At 40.8% G+C, this 22,601-nt stretch overlaps 1 protein-coding gene across 4 annotated transcripts in view; it reads left to right on the forward strand.

Annotated features, from left to right (window-relative positions):
• Window positions 1-22,601, forward strand: part of macc1 (MET transcriptional regulator MACC1) — a 73,697-nt gene that overhangs the window by 32,845 nt on the left and 18,251 nt on the right. For 3 of the 4 annotated variants that reach the window (XM_048615275.1, XM_048615269.1, XM_048615284.1), the window contains 2 exons: window positions 11,011-11,119; window positions 11,604-13,666. In XM_048615275.1, the coding sequence (XP_048471232.1) occupies window positions 11,023-11,119; window positions 11,604-13,666 (2,160 nt within the window). In that variant the 5' untranslated portion in view covers window positions 11,011-11,022. Of the gene's footprint in view, window positions 1-11,010; window positions 11,120-11,603; window positions 13,667-19,348; window positions 19,436-22,601 lie in introns of those variants that run through there. The other variant, XM_048615293.1, reaches the window with a different exon arrangement.

Raw genomic sequence — 22,601 nt, forward strand, 5'->3', positions numbered from 1 at the left:
GCATTCATTTAAGGCTGAGGGAAGAAAAGGAGACAGCAAGTGCAGGTAAAGTGGAAACATTAAGGAAATATAGCCAGCAAGGTATATGAAGAAGGCTTTTGAATGCATGGAGAAATTCTGAGATAACGGGTGTGAGAGTCTACATGAAAAAAAATTACGTGATGGGGAGAATGAGAAATGGTTTTGCTTTTTAGGGTGTGCATATAGATTGCAGATGGAATGTGGGAGTTGAGGGGGGAAGGTTGGCAAAGCTCATGGAAAAATCTGAAGATGAGAACCCCAAATAATGTAGAAATGAAATATCACAAGATACTTGAAATGGAGAGAGCAACATTGAAAAAGCAAAATCAGAAGTACAGTAGAATAAAACTTTGGGGAGACTTTTAAATGTGGAATGAGAGTAATTAAAGCCCACTCCAAGGGCTGGAATTTTCTGTAGGAGGAAGAATGGTCAAGTCAGAAAACATCCTAGGAGACATGTCTCCTTTTTAAAAGGCCCTTGCCCATTGGTATTTTCATTCTGGGAAGTAGAGGTCTGACAGAGTTGGGGCCCACCATCTCTGGAGGCAGCTGATAGCCAGGCTGGAGTACCCATCTCCACTTACTGGAGCATTTTACAAAAGAATGACAGCACCTCAAATGTTCACCCCTTACAGCCTCCTGGTTCCCATATCTCCATGGCCGCCTCAAGGCGGCATGGTGTCACAGTGGTTAGCACTGCTGCCTCACAGCTCCAGGGACCTGAGTTCCAGCCTCTGGCATCTGTCTGTGTGGAGTTTGCACGTTCTCGCCATCTCTGCATGTGTTTCCTCCCACAGTCCAAAGATGTGCAGGTCAGGTGGATTGGCTCAGTTAAATTGACCCATAGTGTGCAGGGCTAGGTGGGTTTAACCACGGTAAATGTGGGGTTACGGGGATAGGGTGGGATGCTCTTTGGAGAGTCAGTGCTAACCCAGTGGACCAAATAGACTGTATCCACGCTGTAGGGCTTCTAGTGTATCTAGGTCATGCCAGGTACCGAAGCTGTGTCCCCCATAGATTGAATGAATGAATGAATGAATAAACCAAATAGTATGTTTCTTCAGTTGTTCAGAGTACAGATTATACACAAACAACCCACTCTTGCATATCCCAGAACAAAACATCTGCTGTTAGATATGATTCCACAATTAAGCAGCATTTACTGAATAATCCTGTGTCCAATAGGTACACAACCAGTTTGATTATTGTCAGTTGAACTCATGTGGCTCACTTAAAGTTGCGAAAAGCAACATATTATATTCAGGGACCTGTTACAACTTAACAAAAGGAACATGTTCAGTTCCAGTGCTCGGACTGCTTCTGGAATCTATTGTTATCTGTTGCTTTCTCTATGGCATCCCCTCAAGTCAAAGTCAACTAATTAACACTCATTTCCTGCAGTATAAACTGCTGTGATCATTTGAAATTCTTGCATTGTCCTGTCGAGTGAAAGATGCAAAGATCTGGTATGACATTCCACCTTTTGCTATATTCAATAATAATTGTTGAGACTGATTTGTTAGTTGTGATCAGATTGAAACCAGTTAAATGCACTTAAGATGACAAGTGCTTTGATGTATTTCATCAACATGAACCACTGAAAAACTAAATGTTGCTTCTACAATTACATTACCATTGTGTGGCCTTTCAAATACTTATTTGAATAGGATGTGACTATTATCTGAAATTGTTAACCTCCCAGAAATATTTGGGTTTCATACTTTTTAATTTAAAAAAAAGTTTTTTGTTATGCATATTGAATTAGCTTTCTATATTCTGTGAATGGCTTTCTAGTGAAATACTCATAAGTTAACCTCTATAATAAGACAGCAAATATCTAAGTTGCTAGAGATGCATAGTATTGGCACAACTAGAATATTATTCGGGATACATTTGATCATTGATCAAAAACGTTGGATAATGTTTTGGCCTCAGTCCATGCTGCAATCAGTGCTCACCTCATTACTGTGTGTTTCTTTCAAAACAGCCTCAACACTTATTTCCCTTTTTGTTCACATGATAATTCCTTTTGTAGATGAGTGCACAGTCCGTTGTGGGACATTTATTGACATCTAGGAATCCTGTGCAATTTTGGCAGGAGCATGCAACATTGTGTTGAGAAATGCAAACTATCGCTGGTATATTTGCATATCACAAGATTGCATGTCTGTGAATCATCTTCTGACCCCAAATTTAGTTCACCCAATAACATGGTACCACATCAAAGCTTGCTGCACAATATAAGACTGGGTGGTATAGGGGTAACGTGATGGAAAGAGGATTAGTCTCCTAACAGGAAGAAGACAGTTGTGAAAATATGGGTAATTTTTCTGGTGGCAAGCTATTACTAGTGGAATATCAGAGGGATCAATGCATGGCTACTTAGATTTTATATGAAGGGACTGAGTGTATGGCTGTTCAATTTGCCTGTCACACAGATAAGAGAGCAAGTTGTGAAGAAGACATTGAGGTGTATGTAAAGGGACTATAGATTGGAGTGACCGAGAAAAAAATTGACAGATGGAGTATCATGGGGGAAAATGTGAACCTGTCTACTTTGTGGAATGAAAATAGAAAAGCAATATAGTATTTAAATGGATAGTGATTGCAGAACCTACGATACAGTGTAATCAGTGAGTCCTGGTACATGAATCACAAAGTTAGTATGCATGATTAAGAAACAAAATGGAATGTTGGTATTTATTCCAAGCAGAAGTGACTAAAAAAGTAGGGAGGATTAACTGCAACTGCAGAAGGGCTTGGAAGATATTTAGAATATTGTCAAGGTTTGATCGTCTTATTTGAGAGAGAATGTAATTACATTAGAAACAGTTCACAGGAGATTGACTCGACTGTTTCTTGGGATGAAGGTAACATCTTAGAGGTAGGACAGACTAGGCCTACACCCATGATCCTTCTGGTTAGAAAGATACTGCCACCAATTATCTTTCCTTCTTGTGTCTAAGGTCCTCTTTCCTTTTTTAATACTGAAGGTTTTTAATCAATGCAGTTTTGTTCCTCTGGGAGCAGTGGAGGCAGGATTGTTTAATATTTGTGAAGCTGAGCTAGGTTTTTAATTAACAGGGGTTAAAGTTTGTGGACAGTGGATGGGTAAGTTTTTTTTTCCTAATACCCTGAAGCGCTCTTAACACAACTTTTTTTAATCACCAAATCACCCATAGTATTTTTTTTCCATTTATTAACCACTACCAGTAAATCACCTGTGTTTCAAATTGAATAATTTACATGCAAAGCCTGTTGCGGGCAATGCAAGCGGGCAATGCAAGCCACCAACGTGAGGGGGCTAAACCAAAATGGAATTAGATGAGATAAAGCACTCTACATTGTGTGGTGCCCACCTCTCTCTAAAGATGGGTAGATAGGTAAATTGAGTTGAGGCCACAATTGGATCAGCTGTGATTTTATCAAATGGCAGAGTAAGCTTGAGTAGAATGGACCCTTCCTATTCCTTTATTTTCATGTTCTGTGATTGTACAAGTGAGGTTTTAAGATCTGGGTATTGAGAGAGCAGAAAGCACCATAAAGTTGTTTCCTGATTACTTTTGTGTGATTTTACCTGCAACTTGTTTCCACAATGCTTCACTGGAAGTATGTGATGACAATTCTAAAGGCTGGCATGACTTTATTGTTTTTAATTTTGACTGTTTGTTTGTGTTCTTATTCCTGGAAAATAGTTACAACAGCTATTACTTACAATCGGCAATATAATACTTTGTGTAGCTCACATTTAAAAATATTTGTCACAGAAGCTAAGTATAAAATTATGCCAGAGATAGTAGGAACTGCAGATGCTGGAGAATCTGAGATAACAAGGTGTGGAGCTGGATGAACACAGCAGGCCAAGCAGCATCAGAGGAGCAGGAAGGCTGACGTTTCAGGCCTAGACCCTTCTTCATGCCGCATGTTAAAACACTGCTTCCTTGCATTTGCAGATTATTTGTTCTCAAATACAAGCATGGCCTAAATTCCCCTTCCTTATTTATAAGATAATTCCTGAATATTTTGTTGAATTTATTATTTCATGTTCACATGCTATAATAGACCACAGGATAAGTGGTTGAAAATGAATATATTATATTAAAATAAGTGGTTGAGTAAAAAGCAAAATAAGATGCTGAAAATAACTGGAAATTTTATCTTGGGGATAAAATCTTTTAAGGACAAAGTTGATGTGCCTCCCTGACCCAGTTATGTATTGTTGATCCTGAGCTTTAAAAATGGTGACAGGCCTGAAAAGAAGTGTGCTTCAAAATATGAAACTGCACAACAGCCTTTGATTAAAGATTTTAATATCCAGGCAACTCCTGCGTGAAGCCAGAAGAAGTTAAAATGCCCCTTATTACAGTGAATGTCAGGATTATTTTGCACTTTCATTCCACTTTCACTTGGCCCCTTTTGTATTAGATATGGAAATACATTAAATGGGAGTGGAATGGGTCATGGATATAGCAGCTAAACACAATGGGTTGAATTTTACTGGAAATCAGCTGTCAATTCTTTGGCACATTTCAACAAGGGTTTTTCTCTATGATGCTTACCAAGTTTTCTTACACTATCTTCCCAAACTCACCTTATTACCTCTGCAACATACCCCTACATCTCTCTGTCTACTCTCCCACTCACCACAGATGGAAATGCTCACCACCGCCAGATCTCCCAGCACTAAAGCCCAGTCACGTGTCTGACCAAGTACTGTCGATACAGAATCATCCTGCTTCATGTGAATTGCCCTAGACAGGTCAGATAGAGGAAAACTGGCACACCACTTTGCTGACAGGGACCTGGTGGCTTAGAGTGGTGCAGAGGAGGGACGTCCACTTCATCAGGACTAGCAGCAGAGATCATGCTTGTAGACACTGCTGGTCCGAGTTTGCCGCCTGAGTCAGTGCTGTTTCCACAGTCCAGAGTAGCATCCAGAAATGCAGAAAGAAGGTCAATGAATTTTTTGCATTTTGTGAGGCTAACTGCTAACACACTCTTGTCTCTGCTACTGCATATATCTCCCACCAAGGCTCATAGTTTACCACTATCACTATATTACAAGAAATATCTTCATGCCCTCATTCTTACCCACTCAGTCACCCCACCCCACCCCACCCCATCATGCCTACTCACTTAGTTGGGAGACTTTACCACCTCTTACCCACCAGTAACAGCTATTTATCATCTCATTCAATTCCTCCCTTTGTCTCATTCCAGGAGAAGAAGGTGGCCCACATTAGGGCAGAAAGAGTCCAGATAAGTGCTGGAGTGGTGCCCATGGCCTCTTGCGTTGTGCAAGGAAAGGATCCTGAATCCGCTCCCCCCCCCTCCCCCAAATGGCCAGCTGACCATTCCCAAACCCCTGGACTGATATCAGAGGCTGCCCTTGACTGGGACGACTCTGAGAATGGTGTCCTTGACTTGGCTGACGACTAATCCCCGTAGACTTTTGAGACATGACCATTTGGCTGAGGTACGTGTAGTATGATTGTTGCATGTGCCATGATGGTGCAAATGTGAGGTTGATGTGGCATGATGACATACAGGAACATGTCTCTGGCTGCTGATCACTGTCTCAAACTGCATGGCATTCTTTGTGTTAAAAAGCAAGTCAAGACAGAAGTACTGTGAGCCTTGAAGTACTGACAAATTGGGCACAACACAAGAAAAGGCAAGCCGTAAAGAGGTGACACAGAAATGCTGTGAGCATTAAAATAGGTGCAAAGTGAATAGGATGTGTCTGGTGGCAGTGTCTGTAGCTGGTGGGTGCATGTGGTCACTACAATGTATCTTGAGATGTTGGTGATTGCAGTTCAGGTTGGAGGGCCAAAGAAACTAGACAGTAACAATCCCTGACATGAAGGCCAGAGTAGTAACCTAGTGACTCCAGTCCTGTGGTAGTTGGGAGAAATGGAAACTGCATATAAATGAGGTGAGATTCTTTAATAATGAGATGCCCCTCGCCTGCTCAGCCCTCCCTCAAAATGGAGTCAAATTCAGAACAAGTTTGAGAAGCACTCCTCTACAAAGCATAAGTCAGGACTGTGATGGAATGCTCCCCACTTAGGTGGTTGGGTGCACTCCAATGACACTCGAAGCTTGACACCATCCAGTATAAAGTTCCTGCTTGATTGACACTCTATTCACCATTATCGCCATTTACTTTGTCCACCACCACTGATGCACAGTGGTAGCAGTGTGTACCATTTAGAAAATGCACTGCAGTAATTCGTTGAGACTCCCCTGGCAGCACCTTCCAAATCTGCAACCTCGACCGTCTAGACGGACAAGGGCAACAGACACGTGGAAGTGCCATCATATAGAAGTTGCTCACCATCATGACTTGAAGCTATATCCCTGTTTCTTTACTGTTGCTGTGTCAAAATAGTGGCACTCTCTTTTGTGGCAGCACTGTGTGCATGACCCTAAACCCCCAGTCTTAGAAGCTAGCTCAGCACCACCCTCGCCAGGGCGATTTTGGGAAGGCAAAATAAATACTAGCCCTGCTAGAAACATCTACGTCACTTGAATGACTTAAAACTAAATTTGGAGATTCATGGTGTGCTGTGGCTCTTAATGTATTTGTGGGCTGTAAAATTGCATTTCATGGGGCTTAAATGTCCACATGTAAAGCACTTATCAATATTTATTTCAAATTAATTCACAAGTGAAGTGCTGAGTCAAAGAACAGCCCTTTCCAAACTGCCTTGTTTGAACTGAATGGATCTGACAATCTAGCATTTTTTTAAATTCACTTAAATGGTTTGAACATCACTGGCTGGCCAGCATTTATTGCCTGCTGCTAATTGACCTTGAGAAGGCGATGGTGAGCTGCCTTCCATGTTCTGTGGGTCGACCCACAATGCGAAAGCAGAATACTGTGGATGGAGAGAAAAAAAATACTGAAATGGAAGTAAATTTGGTGAAACACTCCTGAGAACATGCCAAAACTGTGGACATATAAACAGACTTAACATTTCAGGAACTGTTTCATCAGAAATAGTTGATGCCAATCAGAACTAAATTACTTCAGATTCAATCCAGATTGTCAGGCTCAGAGGTCACATTGTACACCCTCTGCTTACTGGTTTGACTGCAAGCGGGTGATAGATTTGTGGATTGTTATCATGTTGCAAGAGATCTTTTTGGTTAATCTTTGCCAGCATAAGTGCATGCATTTCATGTTGTATATCATAACATTTTACTCACTCGTTCAAATTCCTCCCTACGTAAACTGCCTTCAGTACTTTAATACATAAGCCAATACTGCAAAATTTTAATCCCCCCGGTATGAATTCAACACTTCTGCCCTACCCATTGTATTATACCAGGGGTGGGAAGTTGGGTGTGACAATGACATAGTGATAATGTCACTGGATTAATAATCCACAGTGTTGTCTTTTCTTTGGACACTTCGGCCAGTTTTATGCAATAAACAGACTTTGCCCAAATGGTCTTGTCAGTGAGGTGGACAAAGAAACACAAAACAGTTTGCAGCTCAACTTGATTTTATTAACAAAATACTCCTTTGTAAAAACATGGTGGCGCCAAAATCTTAGAATTCCCTCCCTCTCACAGCATTGTGAGTGTACCTACACAAAATGGACTACAGGACTTCAAGATGACAGCACATCACCCTTCTCACAGGAAACTAGCGATAGGCAATAAATGCTGGCCTAGCCAAAATCCAATCAATCAGCGGTATTCGAAATTGAAAGGGATTCCACTTCATTAATGTTCATTTGTTGCGACAACACCAAGATCCTGGGACAGGCTAGGCAGAGACAAGCACGAGAATTCCTGGAAGCATGGCACTCCATGAAGCATGCTATTAGTAAACACATTGAACTCGACCCCATATACATTCCACTACGGAGGAAACCTGGAAGTGAGGCAATCCATCTCAACGGACCCCAGAGTTTAAAAACCAGGCGGGAAAACACACCAACACTTCATCAGAGGCTGCACTGAGGATGTCACCAAGCACGATAATGAAACGTCTGCGGAACAACAAACCAGCTTGGCGAGCCAACCAACCTCAACGTTCACTTGAGTTTTTTTAAGTTCTTTCATGTGATGTGGGCATCATTGCTGAAGCCAGCGTTTATTGCCCAGTTCCTCGTTGCATCTGTCAATGTGGTGGCAAGCTGCCATCTTCAACTGCTGAAATCCATGTGGTGTAGACATGCTCACCACTCACTTCAGAGGAGTTTGAGGATTTTGCCTCAGCAATGGTGAAAAACTGGTGATATAGGTTCAAGTAATCTTGACCAATTGGGGAAGTTACAGGTGCTGGTGTTCGTATGTGTCTGCTGCCCTTGTTCTTCCGGGGTTTGAGGTCATGGGTTTGGAAGCTGCTGCCAAAGGAGCCCTGGTGATTTGCTGCAGTGCACCTTGCAGATATATATTAATAGTCTAGATCTTGGTGTCCACAGGAAAATTTCAAAGTGGATGATATAAAATTTGGAAGCATTGTGAAATTTGAGGAGGATAAGGTAAAACTTAAAGGGCAGAGACAATTTGATGGAGTTAGTAGAGAGGTGTCAGATGAGTGGGAGGGGTGAGTGATATATTTTTGTAGGAAGAACATGGAGAAACTATATAATATAAAGAGTTCAATTCTAAAGGGGATGCAGGAGCAGAGGTACCCAGGTGTCTATGTATAGAGGTGGCAGGACAAGTGGACAAATCAGTTAATAAAGCGTATGTTGTACTGGGCTTTGTTAATAGAGGAAAAATGTGTACAAGTGAAGGGAGTTTATGTTGAACCTATATAAGACATTGCTTACATCTCAGCTGGAGTACTGTATATTGTTCTGGGTTCCACAGTTTTGGATGTGAACACACTGGGTAGAGTGCAGAAGTGGTCGATAAGAATCGTTTCAGGATTGAGAAACTTCAGCTTTGAAGATAGAGAAAAGGATCAACTTCTCCAATCTTTTTAACGAAGGCTGAAAGGCAATTTGATACAAATTTTCAAACTTAACACAGCTGGACAGAGTAGATGGGGGAAAATATGTTTCTGCTTGTAAAAGAATTGAGAATGAGTGAATGCAATTTTAAAATAATATGCAAAAGAAACAAAATTCTTGTCAATAGTGGCCAGTCTTTGGGGAGTCAGGAGGTGAGTTACACTCTGTAGAATTCACAGCCTCTGATCTGCTCTTATTTGCTGGCTACTGCAGTTCAGTTTCTGTTAAGCGGATGAGGGTTTCAGTGGAGGGGGACTGGTTGGAGGGAGAAGCGACAATGACAGAGACAATGGTTTGACTGGGACAGTCAGATTTGTGGATTTTGGGAAGGAGACAGAACCAGGTGGTGTGCGGTTGGAGGCTGAGGGTGGGAGGTCTCCTGAGGTGATAGGTTATGGATGATCTGAGGGATGACTGTCTGGTGATCAGGGGTGGGATCATAATCGAGGGGCAATAAGAAGAGGTGTCAGAGTTGGTGCCTGGCCTCCGTGATGTCAGCATGCCATAGCACTACTGTACCCCCCCCCTCCCCCCTTCTTTGCAGGTTTGGTGGGGAGGTTGGGGTGGGACTGGAGGGCTGTGTATTCCGATGGGGAGAGGTTGGAGTGAGTGAGGGCGGATGGAGAGATTGATGCGATTTGAGGTTGCTTTATAGCAATGGGAGTCATCCCATTTCTCTGCATTTTGCCCATATCCCTCTAAACCTTTCCTACTCATTTACTTGTCCAAATGTCTTTTAAATGTTGTAACTATACCTGCACCTATCACTTTCTCAGGCAGTTCATTCCACATACGACGCACCCTCTGTGTGAAAAGGTTGCCTGTGACGTCCCTTTTAAATCCTTCTCCTCTCACCTCCATTCTCCTATTAAACGTCCACCAGTTATCTCTCTCTAATGAGAGAGCAGCTGTAGAGTCTGGTCGGACTAAGGTGACTTTACTTTTACCTTCTTATATCATTGTGATTTGTTAGATTCATGCTGTTGACCCATTACTCCACGTTTTTTGGCCATGCTTGCTTGGTTGCTGAGGAAAAATTATTTCTCTCATCTGTTGGGAACATAATCAGTCTGTTTGCTCTTATAGTTTGAAGTATGAACACCAAATATGCATCAAGGAACCATGGGACCGGCTTCCCTTATGGAAAATCTACCTACTTGAGTACCTGTCTCTCACTCTTTCTGCAGTTCTACAGTAGCACCATCCTGACTCTCATAGTCACCTTTTAATGAGTATGTCTTCAACTTTTAGGTTTTTTAAAGTCAGTTATGGGATGTGGATGATGCTAGTTCGAGGAATATACAGGTTTAACACCTATGTTGGACTATTTCAAACATAAACACCCCACAACAGGTATTAAGATTATCAGGATCTGAAGCCTGAAACGCTCTATAGTATGGAATCCTAGATGCACAGTTAGTGTTTTCTTCAGAATCCACACATGGATGATGGACATTTAGTCATTTTTTTCTTTTTCAAAAAAAAAGGAAGCATTGCACAAGGAGGACCTATGCATTAACTGAGCCTTTCCTGAATTGTGACTTCAGTCCGTGACTGTTTTAAGTGTAGGGGCTAAAAAGTAATTAATTACCCCACAACCCTGCCCGTTCATTCATTTGAGCTGTCTACCAGCATTTATAATCTACTAGGGCATTGGTTAGGAATGCCTGTTCTAGATCTATCTCTGTTGGGCGTGGCATACTGAAGGTGCATCACCTTGTTCCAATATCTCTGCTTATATACTTCATCTCACACATGGACATTGCGCATTGGGGTGAAAAGTAGAGCCACCTGTGTCATCTCAAGCTAACAGTTCTTGAAGCCAGTGTATAAGTATGGGTTGGAATTTGCCTATCCACTTGGAAAGTAACTGAATAGCAAAAACGTTAATGCAAAAAGTCAAATTTCTCCCACTAATAAATACTTGCAAGATATTTCAGAATATTGATAATTGCCTCAGTATCTGTTAATATTTCGAATAGTAAAGGTTGCAATATATCTTTATTGTTGACAGAACTAAAGCAAAATGGCCGTTCGTTCTCCTCGACATGCACGCAGCAAATCAGAAGGAACACTAATTGACCTGGATGAAAACCCATCAACAAATAACATATTTTTAAAAGGTATTGAGAAATCGTCTAAACTGTTGCTTCAGTTCTGGTTTATTTCAGGTTTTGTTCGTGGATATGTCCACTTTTGATTGACTAAACACTTAGCAATGAAATTTATGTGGTTTGTCTGTTTTACAGCCTCAAGTCATACTTGAGTTGGAGTTTGAAAGCCTACGTCTAGTTGGCTTGCACTCCTGCTCACCACTACTGTTCCTATCCATACCACAAAGCTCATGATCTATATGCTAATGCCCAATTTTGATCAGACGTCATATCTTCCTGTTCTAGTGCATAGATCACCCTTAATGACTAGATTGCACAAGCAGGTCAATACTATGCAATGTCTATTCTAGATGTTTGAAAATAAAAATATGCTAATCATTACTAAAGAATGGCAGTCTTTCCTAAATCTTAATTCTTTTGCCTAGGGTTTATTTTTTTGCTTTTGCTCTTTCAGAATTTATTGACCACTTTTTCTTTCTTTAATTCTCTATAGATAGCAGCTACCGAGATGTTTCATATGGACTGGAGACAGATTTGCTGAAAGATTGGAATGAAGTGGTATTTGATCATTCTAGCCATACAGTTTCTGAACCCACAAATCCATTTTGGAATGGTTTGTCAGGATCAAACCCATTCTTAGATGAGATTACCAAAATAGGTGAGAATAAGACACCAAATCCAGAATCTGTGTTAAAGGACGACCCGCTGCTGCTATTTGAAGATTCAAGACCTGCTGAATCTGGCTCTTCAGCTGATGAATTGGATATTAATCACCTAATCTATATTGGAAAACCTTTTGCAAAACAACCTGGAAGGTGGAAAAGTGCTTCTGACATTTTGGATTTTTCAAACAAAGAAGTTGTTCCTCAGAATAATCGTCCAGTGAGTCAATTTATGGTTCCCAATTTGGAGTCATTTCAGAATGATAGAGAAGCCTACAAAATGGCATGGCTGAGCCATAGACAACTAACTAGATCTTGTCTCGATTTGGACATGATAAGCCAAAACCCTGGTTGGGGGCAGACACAAGCTATTGAAACCCACATTGTTTGTAAAATTGACCATAAAGGGGGATCACTTCAGTTGCCTGAATCAGATATAAGTGTCCACGTACCTGAAGGTCATGTTTTGCCAGGTGAAATTCAGGAAGTGGCTGTAAAGTCGTTGCTTGACCCACCTCAGGTACTCAATAATGATCTTTGCACAACTATTGGTCCATTACTGGAACTGAAACTGAGCCATTTAAAGACCCAAGATTTTATTTCTTTGGAAATGAAGGTGACCGCTGAAGTGAAAACTGATCCTATGAGTCAGGTTATGACTGAAATTGTGTGCCTTTGCAGTGATGCAAAGGAGGGCCCTTTTGAGAAGGTGCATGACATTTACATATATAAAGATGTTATGCAGGTAACACTGAAAAAATTGAGTCCTTGTATGTATATTGTAGCAGCAGTTCAAGCTAAAAGCATTCAGCCTCCTGCATCGACAGTGTGGGACTACCTGAATAAAGTGATGACCTTTGGAGTTTATGGTCCCAAACATATTCATCCAGTTTTTACTGCAGTTTGTGTAATCTTTAGCCACAATCAAGTTCCACAAAATCTTACAGATGTTAACAAAAACAAAAGAAATTTACCACCAGTTGTTCTTCAACTTTGGGGAAAACATCAGTTTCAGTTAGATAGGCCAGAAGATTTTGAAATTTCAATTTTTCCTATTGACTCAAGGTACGAAGTACAAGTCGTTGATCAGAATGAAAAGATTAAAAAAAGTTTGTTAAAACTAGGTCGAACAGTTCGGCAGCCTTTTACTTTGTCCATGTGCAAATCCGGAGAGATTAATCCATTTCAACTCGAAATTCAAGTTGCAGGAGCCAACCGTGATGTAATAACAAAATTCAGTGTCCAGACGCCCATGCCAGCACCCAAATCAAATGTGAGAAGACGTTTGCAGAGATGGAAAGAACCCACAATAGCTGCACCTCCAAGTGAAACATCACCACCAGTTAACTATCCCTCATTTCAAGAGAGGCCTGTAAATATTCTTAAATATGGAGTGGCTCTGAAAACTGTGTTGAGGCAGCCAAAGATTGAATACTTACTGGAATATTTTAAAGGTGACACAGTAGCACTTCTTGGAATGGACAAAGTTAAAGCCATTGGTCAAACAAGGATCAAAGAGTGGTACGTTGGTTTCATACGAGGAAAAATTGGCCTTGTACACTGCAAAAATGTGAAGGTGATTTCTAAGGAACAGGTCATGGACTTTTCAGATGTAAAGATTACAACCAAGATACTCCTGCACCAAATTATGATTCCATTTAAGAAGTTGACATATATGTATTCATCCATCCGTAAACTCATAACTGAGAATATTTCTAATTGGAAAGCGTTTGCTGGGGTGCTTGGATACACTGACCTCTCACTGGATAAAGTCTGCAGGAGACCTGCTGAAAGTGAATCAGAACGTGTTGCATGTATATTAGAGAAGCTGAAAGAAGACTGCCACAGTGGTGACAATAGGATGAAAAGAAAATTCCTGTACGATGTTGTTCTGGTAAGTAGCCTTGATAAGGCAGTCCATTTGATACAGTAGTGTGGAGGTAGCTTACTGCATTACCACTTCGTTCTTTTGATGCAATGTTAATCTGAGATCTGTCTGTCTGTTCATTGATTCAGGTTACATTAGAAATTAGGTGGCAGGGAAATCTGATATCTTCATTTACCAAAACTATTTTGCCAAAAATTAATTTTTATTAGGTTATTAATTTCATTACTGTCTGTGAGATGAGTGGAAGATGACAACTACATGCTCCCATGTAAGGATGCCTACATTTCAGTCTGTTGGGTTACATAGAGATACAAGAGTATACTTTTCTATGTAAGCTTGCTTTTGTTTGGTGGGAAGAATAGACATTTTGGTCTGCATTTTAAGGAACTACAGTATTGACCACTTCCCAGACCCACTCAATTTTGAGGCTAGCAGGAGAATTTAAGGGACAAGGTTTGGAAGAACAGCTGGCACCCTGCTGTGGCCTGGGGTGGGAAGGCGTGGAGTGGAGCACCTCTTTCTACATCTGGGATCTCAGTATTTCTAATCCTGGTCATTGTTGGACAATCTGGCCAGCTGATCTCTGGGGTGGAAGTCCTGTTTCCAGCCCATTCTGACAGTGGAACAATTGTGTTAATATTGCACTGATCCCTCTCATTTCAGAACAAGAAACCCTCCTCTTTTCCCTGGTTTTTGTGTAAATTTCTGTGAAGTGGAATAGTTTTAGACCAAATCTTGCTCCAAAACTGAGCATCTGAGAGGTAGGAGCTGACTAAAGTATCCAACAGCAAACCTCAAAAGGCCAACACGGACCTCACGCTATCATTAACATCAAGTTAAGGGACCAGATAGTGTAGGAGAACATGCTTAATCATCTCCAAACATACCTAAAAATGAGGGGCAAATCTGGTGCTGCCCCAGTCCAGGAGTAGAAGTATGCTAAATACCAGTAGCCATGTGTTGTAGACAGAACTCAGTGATCCTACAATCGTTGATCAAAGTTTTGCAGTTCTACCACTTCCAGTCATGAATGGTGATGGGCAACTAACTGAAAGAGGAACAGACTACACAAACATCCCCATCTACAATAATGGTAGAGCCCATATTATCAGTACAAAAGATAGGGCTGAAGTATTTGGAACCATCTTCAGACAGAAGTGTCAAATGGCTGATCCATCTCTGCCTACTAGGTTATTAGCCTAGTGTTCAGCCAGCTGCATTCTGGTTTCTATGCTGTCGAAATGAGATGAAATTTCTTGATCCAGTAAAGGCTTTGTGCCCTGTCAACAACCTAGTTACACCCTGAAAGACTGGTGTTCCAGAACTACCACACTCCTAGCCAAATTGTCTCAATACAACTACAATATTGACATCTACCTGGCATTGTTTGAAATTGTCCATAAATCCAAATATGTCAGTTACTTTCCAAGTCAGCCTCTGTTATGAACAAAGCGATGGAAGGTTTCACTTAAAGTGCTATCACAGCAATAACGTGTTCACCAATGCTAAATTTGGGTTCCAGTCGGAGCCACATACTTCCAGACCTCATTACAGCCTTGGTCTAGACATGGGCAAAAGTGCTGAATTGAAATTGACTGCTTTGACATTAAGGTGGCATTTGACTGGGTGTGGCATAAAGGAGCCCCTGAAAAATTGAAGCCAAGGAAATCGAGAGCAGAAATGGGGAAACTCCACTGAGTGGAATCATACCAATCAGAAAGCAAGATGTTGTCTTTTGGAGCTAATTTCTGCCCTAAGACACTACTGCAGAATCTTTTCAAGAAAATGCCCTCTACCCAACCATTTTCAGTTGCTTCAACAATGATTTTCCTTCTCTCATAAGTGAGAAATTAGTAGTTGTAACAGTGTGTGCAGTAACTTAGGTCAAAATACAGCTTCGAGCTGATATGTGGCAAATGAGTGCTGTTTAAGTTCTAAGCAATGACATCTCCAACAGGAGAGTCTAGCCATCTCCTTGAATGTTCAATGGCATCACCATCTCTGAATCAGTCACTACCAAAATCTTTAGGATTATCATTGACCATAACCTTAAAAGGACCACCTAGATTAATATTATGGCTACAGGAGCAGGTTAGATGTTGGGTAACACACCACCTGACTTGCCAGAATCTTCCACCACCTATTAAGCGCAAGGAAGGAATGTAGTAGCATGCTTTTAACTGGCCTAGATGAGGCATCTCCAAACAATACAATAATCTTGACACCGTCCAGGGCAAAACAGTCTGCTTGATTGCTAACCATCTTTAACATTCAATTCCACCACCACTGGTGCACACTGGCAACAGTCTGTATCTTCTGCAAGAAGCACTGCAGCAGTCCACCAAAGCTCCTTTGACAGCACTTTCCAAATATGTGACCTCTACCAACCAGAAGATCAAGAGCAGTAGATGTTTGACAGTACGGTGTTTTGCTCCCCGTTTTGAGATGTATTTGCACTGGGGTAGTTCAGAGAAGATTCACAAGATTGATTTTGTTGGTTGAAGGCATTGCCTTATCAGTGGTTAAGCGGGTTAGGCCTTTACTCATTGCAGTTTAGAAGAATGAGAGGTGGTGGTCTTGGCAGAGTTTGACAGGGTAGATACTGAGGGGATGATTTTCCTTAGCAGATTGCTGTACTTGCACACATTAGGGCTGAAATTCAGGTAAAAAAATATAAGAGCAAATAGGGTGTTATCATTCATTGCATGGTGTATTGAATATAAAAGATAGTGTGGTTATGCATCATTTGCGCAGGGCATGTGGGAGACAGAATGTGCAGTACTGGCTATCTTATTTAAGGAAGGTTGTGCTAGAAGCAGTACGTGTTTTATCAGATGAATACTTGAAATGGGTTGGTTGTTTTATGAAGAAAGGTTGGTCAAACCAGATTGTATGTACTGTAACTTAGAGTGAGAAGCAGCTTGATTGAAACACAAGATCCCGAGGGGTCTTGACAGACAGGATGTGGAAATCCTGTTTCCTCTTGTGGGAGAATCTAGAGCTAGAAGTAATTTATGGCTTAAAGCTAAGTGGTTGCTATTTAAAACAGATTAGGATAAATCTGTTTCTCACAGAGGATCATATATCTTTTGATTTCTTCTACAGAAGTCTTTGCTTTAAGTATAATCAAAGACTGTATAATCAATGATAGGGAGTAGGGTCAAGTGGCCTACTTCTGCTCTTAATTTGTAAGCTAGTATACAATTCCCAAATAAGGAATTGTACATTTAAGATGGTGAGGAATTTCCTCTCTGAGAATTAGGAATCTTTGGAATTTTCTATTCCAAAGAGGCTGAATCATTTAATATACTGTATTCAATGTAGAGATTGACTGACAGGTTTTTGAGCTACTGGGTTATGAGAAACCGGCAAGAAAGTGGAGCTGATGCCAAAATAACTGCAGCAATGATCTTACAGAATCATGGAACAATCTCAGTGACCTATGCTGGCTCCTATTTCTTATGTTATGTTATGGGAACACCACAAGCTGCAAGTTCACTTCGAAATTACATGCCATTTTGGTTTGAAACTGTATGCCATCCTTCACTACTAATTGGTCAAAATAGGTGAGTTGGCAATATAGTGGTAATGCTAGCGGACAAGTAATCCAGAACTCTAGGCTAATGTTCAAATCACACTGTAGCACGTGGTGAAACTTGAATTCAATAACAGTGTAGAATAAAAGGCAGCTTAACAACATCTGTACCAATTGTTGTAAATACCTGTGTGTGGTTCATTAGTGACCTTTTTAGGGAAAGAAATGTGCTGTCCTTACCGGTTCTGGCCTACGTGAGATTCTCAACCCACAGCAAAGAGGTTGACTCTTAACTGCTGGAATGGACAAGAGGTGCTAGCCCACCCTGTGACACCAACAGCCCATGGACAAGTATGACAGCACATGAGATTGCAATTATTCATGAAGGCAGCTCGCTGCCGCTCCACTGCACACCATTTCTTCCAAATATTAAAATAACCTCTCAAATGCCTAAAATGAGCTGGCTTTCACATTTCCAGGCAATGCATTATACATCCTAATGTCTCGCTATGTGAAAAGGTTTTTTTTCTTTCACATCACTTTTGCTTCATTTGCACATCACTTTAAATCTGTGTCCTCTCATTCTAATATCATTTTATGAGCAGGAACAGCTTCTCTCCATCTGCTCTGTCCAGCCCACTCGTGATGTTGAAGACCTTTATCAGATCTCTGTCGTCATCTCACCAGGGAGAACAGTCCCACCTTCTTCAAACAAACCTGTGACCTCTACCAGTTAGAAGGACAAGAGGAGCAGATGCCTAGGAATACCACTATCTACAGGTTATCCTGCAAGCCACACACCATCTTGACTTAGAAGTATATTCACTCTGACTGACTGGGTCAAAATCCTGGAACTTTTCCACAGCACTGTGGTTCTCTTAACACACCAAGGACCATTGCCCATCCCCCACCCCACCAAACCTGTAAACACCCCACCGGCCCCCCCCACCCCCGCTTACCCATTTTTCCCCTCCGTGTCGTTGTTATTCCAGACCTCCCACCACCTTCCTCAGTACCCCACTTCCACAACTTTTCCTCCACTCCCCCTGTCCTTACTGCTGCACATGCCCCTCTGAATTCCATTTCAATAGACCATTTCTTTTCTGCACACATGCTGTGCCATTGCTTATGACATCATTGGAATTCTACATGATGACATAGCATTTCTGGAATTGGGCACATGCATGGTTTCCAGATTAACATGTGTAATGACAAATGACACTGGTGCCAGCAGACACTGTCTTTCCAAATACTGAATTTGCTTGTATGCTTTGCATCTGTGACGATAGCACCATGCATTTAAAGGAGCTGTTAATCAAGCACAACGTCGTCAGACGCTTCACAATCAAGCGCAATATAATGCTGAGCTAAATGAGATGTAAGGTCATGTGATAAATTGTTTGGCTAAAGAGATTGGAGGAGTAGAGTGATTTGTGGAGAGTTAAGGAGTAATTTCCAGATTTTGGGCCCAGAGACACACTTACCCATTCTAGGCCAAGAGATTTGGGGATTGCAGGAGAGGCCAGAATTTGAGGAACATATAGATTGCTGAGGACGGGAGATGATTAGCAATAGGAAGAGACAAAGCAATAGAGAGATCTGAATGCAAGGCCAAAAATTTGTAAAATTGTAGTATTGCTGGAGTGTGAATCACTATATCAGCAAACACAGGAATATTGAATAAATGAAGCTTATTGTATGCACAGCAGATGAACTCAAGTTTATGTAAGTCCATGACAAGTGGCCAACTAGAAAAGCATAAGATGAGACTGGGCAAAAAGCAGGGTGGGTGTAAGAAAGGCATGGGTGGAGGCTTGATGGAGATGGGTAAGATTGGAGGTTGAAATCAGTGGCCGTGGTGATGGAGGAATTGAAGGGTTCACATAAATAGCTATCAACGTCACAAGTGTTCAGCCCAAGACTGTGTGCCCAGGGTGAAGAATAGAATCAGTGACAAAAAGAAAGCATTCATGGTAGGGGTAGAAAACAATTCCTTCAGCCCTCCTGATGGTTGGAGTAAATTTCAGCTCATCCAGCATGGGTGTCGGACAATGAACTCTAACAACATCAAACATTAAGCTAGGATTAAGAAAGAATCGCCAGAGACTTAGGTGTTCTCAAAGTACATAACAAACATGACATTGTGTTTTCAGATGTTATCACTGAATGGTGGCACATAAATAGGAGGGGAGCAAGGATAGATCCTTGGATGTCTGCAGATGTAATGATGCGGAAGCTGGAAGATGAGTATTCCAAGGCGAGCTTAAAACTGGTGTAACAAGGCCAAATAATTTAACAACTCATTGTTATGATAAGAAGTAACATTTTGCTTGTGTATTTTCTAACATTATTTTGGAGAATGAGCAGAATAATTTTAAAATGTTGAGTGACTCTCTATTGTAGTCATTGTTTCTCTTATCAAGTGGCAGCAATCTCTAATACATATACATTGATAAGTATTTCACAGTTCCAACGGAAACTTCAAACTTTGGAGTTATGCATCAAGAGAAATGTAACCATACTGCTATCAAGCACACTGCTGTTATAAAACGTTAACATCAGGCTCTTGAGATCCTTGTCTGTCCACAGACAGAAACTAATGACCATGTATCTCTCAGATGAGAAATTTACCTTCACTGTTTACAATATTTTAAAAATATCTTGACTGCAAGTCATCTTTAGAGCCGCAGCATTTTCAAGCAATTTGTACTTTAATAGCTGAGATACTTGTTAATTGGCATTTCCTCCCTTTATCATAAAATGGTTGTTTCTTGGTATTGTCAGAGAAGCAAGTATTCATTTTGGAAAAGCTTTATTTTTGTGTACCAGCCACTTTTCCATCATACTGTAAATACATTAACACTGGATAACTTCTTGGTGTTCCAGCAGTCTCATTCCGAATGACTTTCTGCAACAACCTGCATTTATAGAACACATTTAACATAGGAATTTTTACTATGATGTTTTGAGAGCGTTGTCAGACACATCAGACATTAGCTGACATACATTTGAACAGGTGACTAAAAGCTTGTTCAGAGGTAAGTATTAGGGAGTTACATGAGAGATGAAAAAGGTAGAAGGAAAGAAGTTTAGAAAGGAAATTCCAGAGAATAGCATCTGGGTAGTTAGAGGTACAGCTATAAACATTTGAGTGAAGGAAATTGAAGATACCCGAGGGGCCCAAATTGGAGAGACAGTTGAGTTGTAGAGTTGGAAGTGGTTTGAGAAGTTGGTATCCATACCTATCCCTCACTTTTAGATCAGGGTCATGTACACCCTTGCAAAAGAACATAAGGAACTACAGTAGGCAATTTGGCGTAATCTACATTAATATATTTCCTCTCGAGTGGCATCTTTTCAAATGTGCTTTAAAATCCAAATCTGCATTTTGTCATTTCACCTTTTAACTATCCAATTATTTACACGTTCAAAAAACTTAACAGAAAGCCTGTTTTATAAATATGTTAAGTTCCAAGAAGGATCAGGAGGTCAAAGCATTAATTAGCAGGAGCTTTATTGAGGTGTTCACTCAGGCAGCGAGGTTAAGACTAAGCTGTTTCCTGCCCAAATGGCCAATGACATCACATGATTGGATTCTGAAGTGACAGTCCACCATATCTAGATAAATATACAACATCCCTTGTCCTTTTACAACAAAAGTTCCTGCAACGAAGACATTCACGATATTTGCAATCATGTATAGAACAGTCAGTAGGTAAGGTGTTGTGGAGGACATCAATATGTTGGCATACCTCCAGCCTCTGGTTATTTTTAACATTGGCTTTAACCTTTTGGTACTTTGGTATCCTGGGACCATTGTTTGTATTTTCTTGATGACTGAAAGTGCAAACCTCCAAACAATGTTATTCTGTCTTCTTAGATGCTCCAGTGATTATTCTGTCCTCTGGTATATTTAGGACTCTACTTGGCACCGTTATTTGTGGATCTTCAAATGCTGTTATCCATGGCACATTTGTTGCCAGTGTGTTTGTTACTTGTTTGAAAATGTAGAAAATATCTACAAAAGTACTGTTTATAATCAATTCATCATTTGGCAAAGGTAATCTAGAGAGCCTTTAGCATTCCCATGTAAGCTGGCTTGCCAATACTTCATTACGTAAGTTGATAGCAACAATGCCCACCTCTGTCTACGGCTCACTGCTAGAGAAGGTATCCCTGTATGAGGCACACATACTGTGGTCAGTGGTCTGGAGTGTGTTAAGGTGAATTCCTGACCATGCAGGTATGGGTGAATTGTCTAATGCAAAAAGTGATTCCTGGGGCTGCTTTCTCTATCTGCGCATAGCTCACTTCTACCTTTTTTCTAAAAAAAAAAGACTTTGATGGAAAGGTTTTTGGCTTGTCTTCACTGTTGGATAAGTAGGTGAGAAATGACTCCTCTCACTCCATACACTGATGCATCACATGCTAGTTGCAGTGATAAATTTGAGTCCAATTGGATTTTAATAATGCTCTCTCACATTGATCTTCTCATTTCCAGTTCTTGTTTTGGTGTAATAAATTGTGCAACAGCTTCAGAATGGCTGCAAGAATTTGGAACAAACCTGTCGTAGTAATTTAGCAAGCCCAAAAACAAATAATAGTTGGTTTACATTTTAGGTGTGGGAGCCTTCGATATGGTGTTTGTTTTACTTTTGAAGGTGACGTGTAGTCCCTTGGCAAAATGACAGGACCTAAGTATTAGATGGAAGTTTAAAAAAATTTACATTAGTTTTTGTTCACTCTTAAGCCATAATCTTCAATTCTGTGCAGAGTAGCATCTAAAGTTTGGAGATAACACTTTGTTTTATCCCCATAACTGAAATACTGTCCAGGTAACAGTGGACTCCTTCCAGTCCACATCAAATCTAATCTATGGCATATTGGAATAACACAGGTGCAGATGTGATTCCAAATGGAAATCTCTTGTATTTGAGTGGTCCTTTGTGTTAGAATTGTCAAGTATTTCTGTGACTGAGGATCTGCATTTGTCAGGCCTGAGGTCAATATTTGCTGAGAAACTGATCTCCCTCCGCCCCCACCCCCAACTAGTCCAGCAATAGGTCATTCATTAAAGGCCAAGGGTACTGTTGAGCACATGATACCAGATTAATGCAAATGTGCACCAATCTATATTTCTTCTTTTATGACTGGTACAATAGGTCTGGCCCAATCACTTACATTTACAGGTACTTGGACCAGCCTCTCTCATTCTGCCATGATCTTTTGGTCTGATTGCATAAGGCGCTGATCTAGCCTTAGTGTTTTGCTTGATTATCATCCTCAATTTTCAATTTGTCAGATCTTTTGCATGTTTCCTGGGATATGGCTGCCTTCATTTTGTGAAGTTTCCTACTCTTGAGGTTCATCAATAATATCTTTCCTTGATGGCTATTTAATGTATTG

The sequence above is a fragment of the Rhincodon typus genome, chromosome 2 (assembly GCF_021869965.1).
Source record: "Rhincodon typus isolate 14 chromosome 2, sRhiTyp1.1, whole genome shotgun sequence".
NCBI classification, from domain to species: domain Eukaryota; kingdom Metazoa; phylum Chordata; class Chondrichthyes; order Orectolobiformes; family Rhincodontidae; genus Rhincodon; species Rhincodon typus.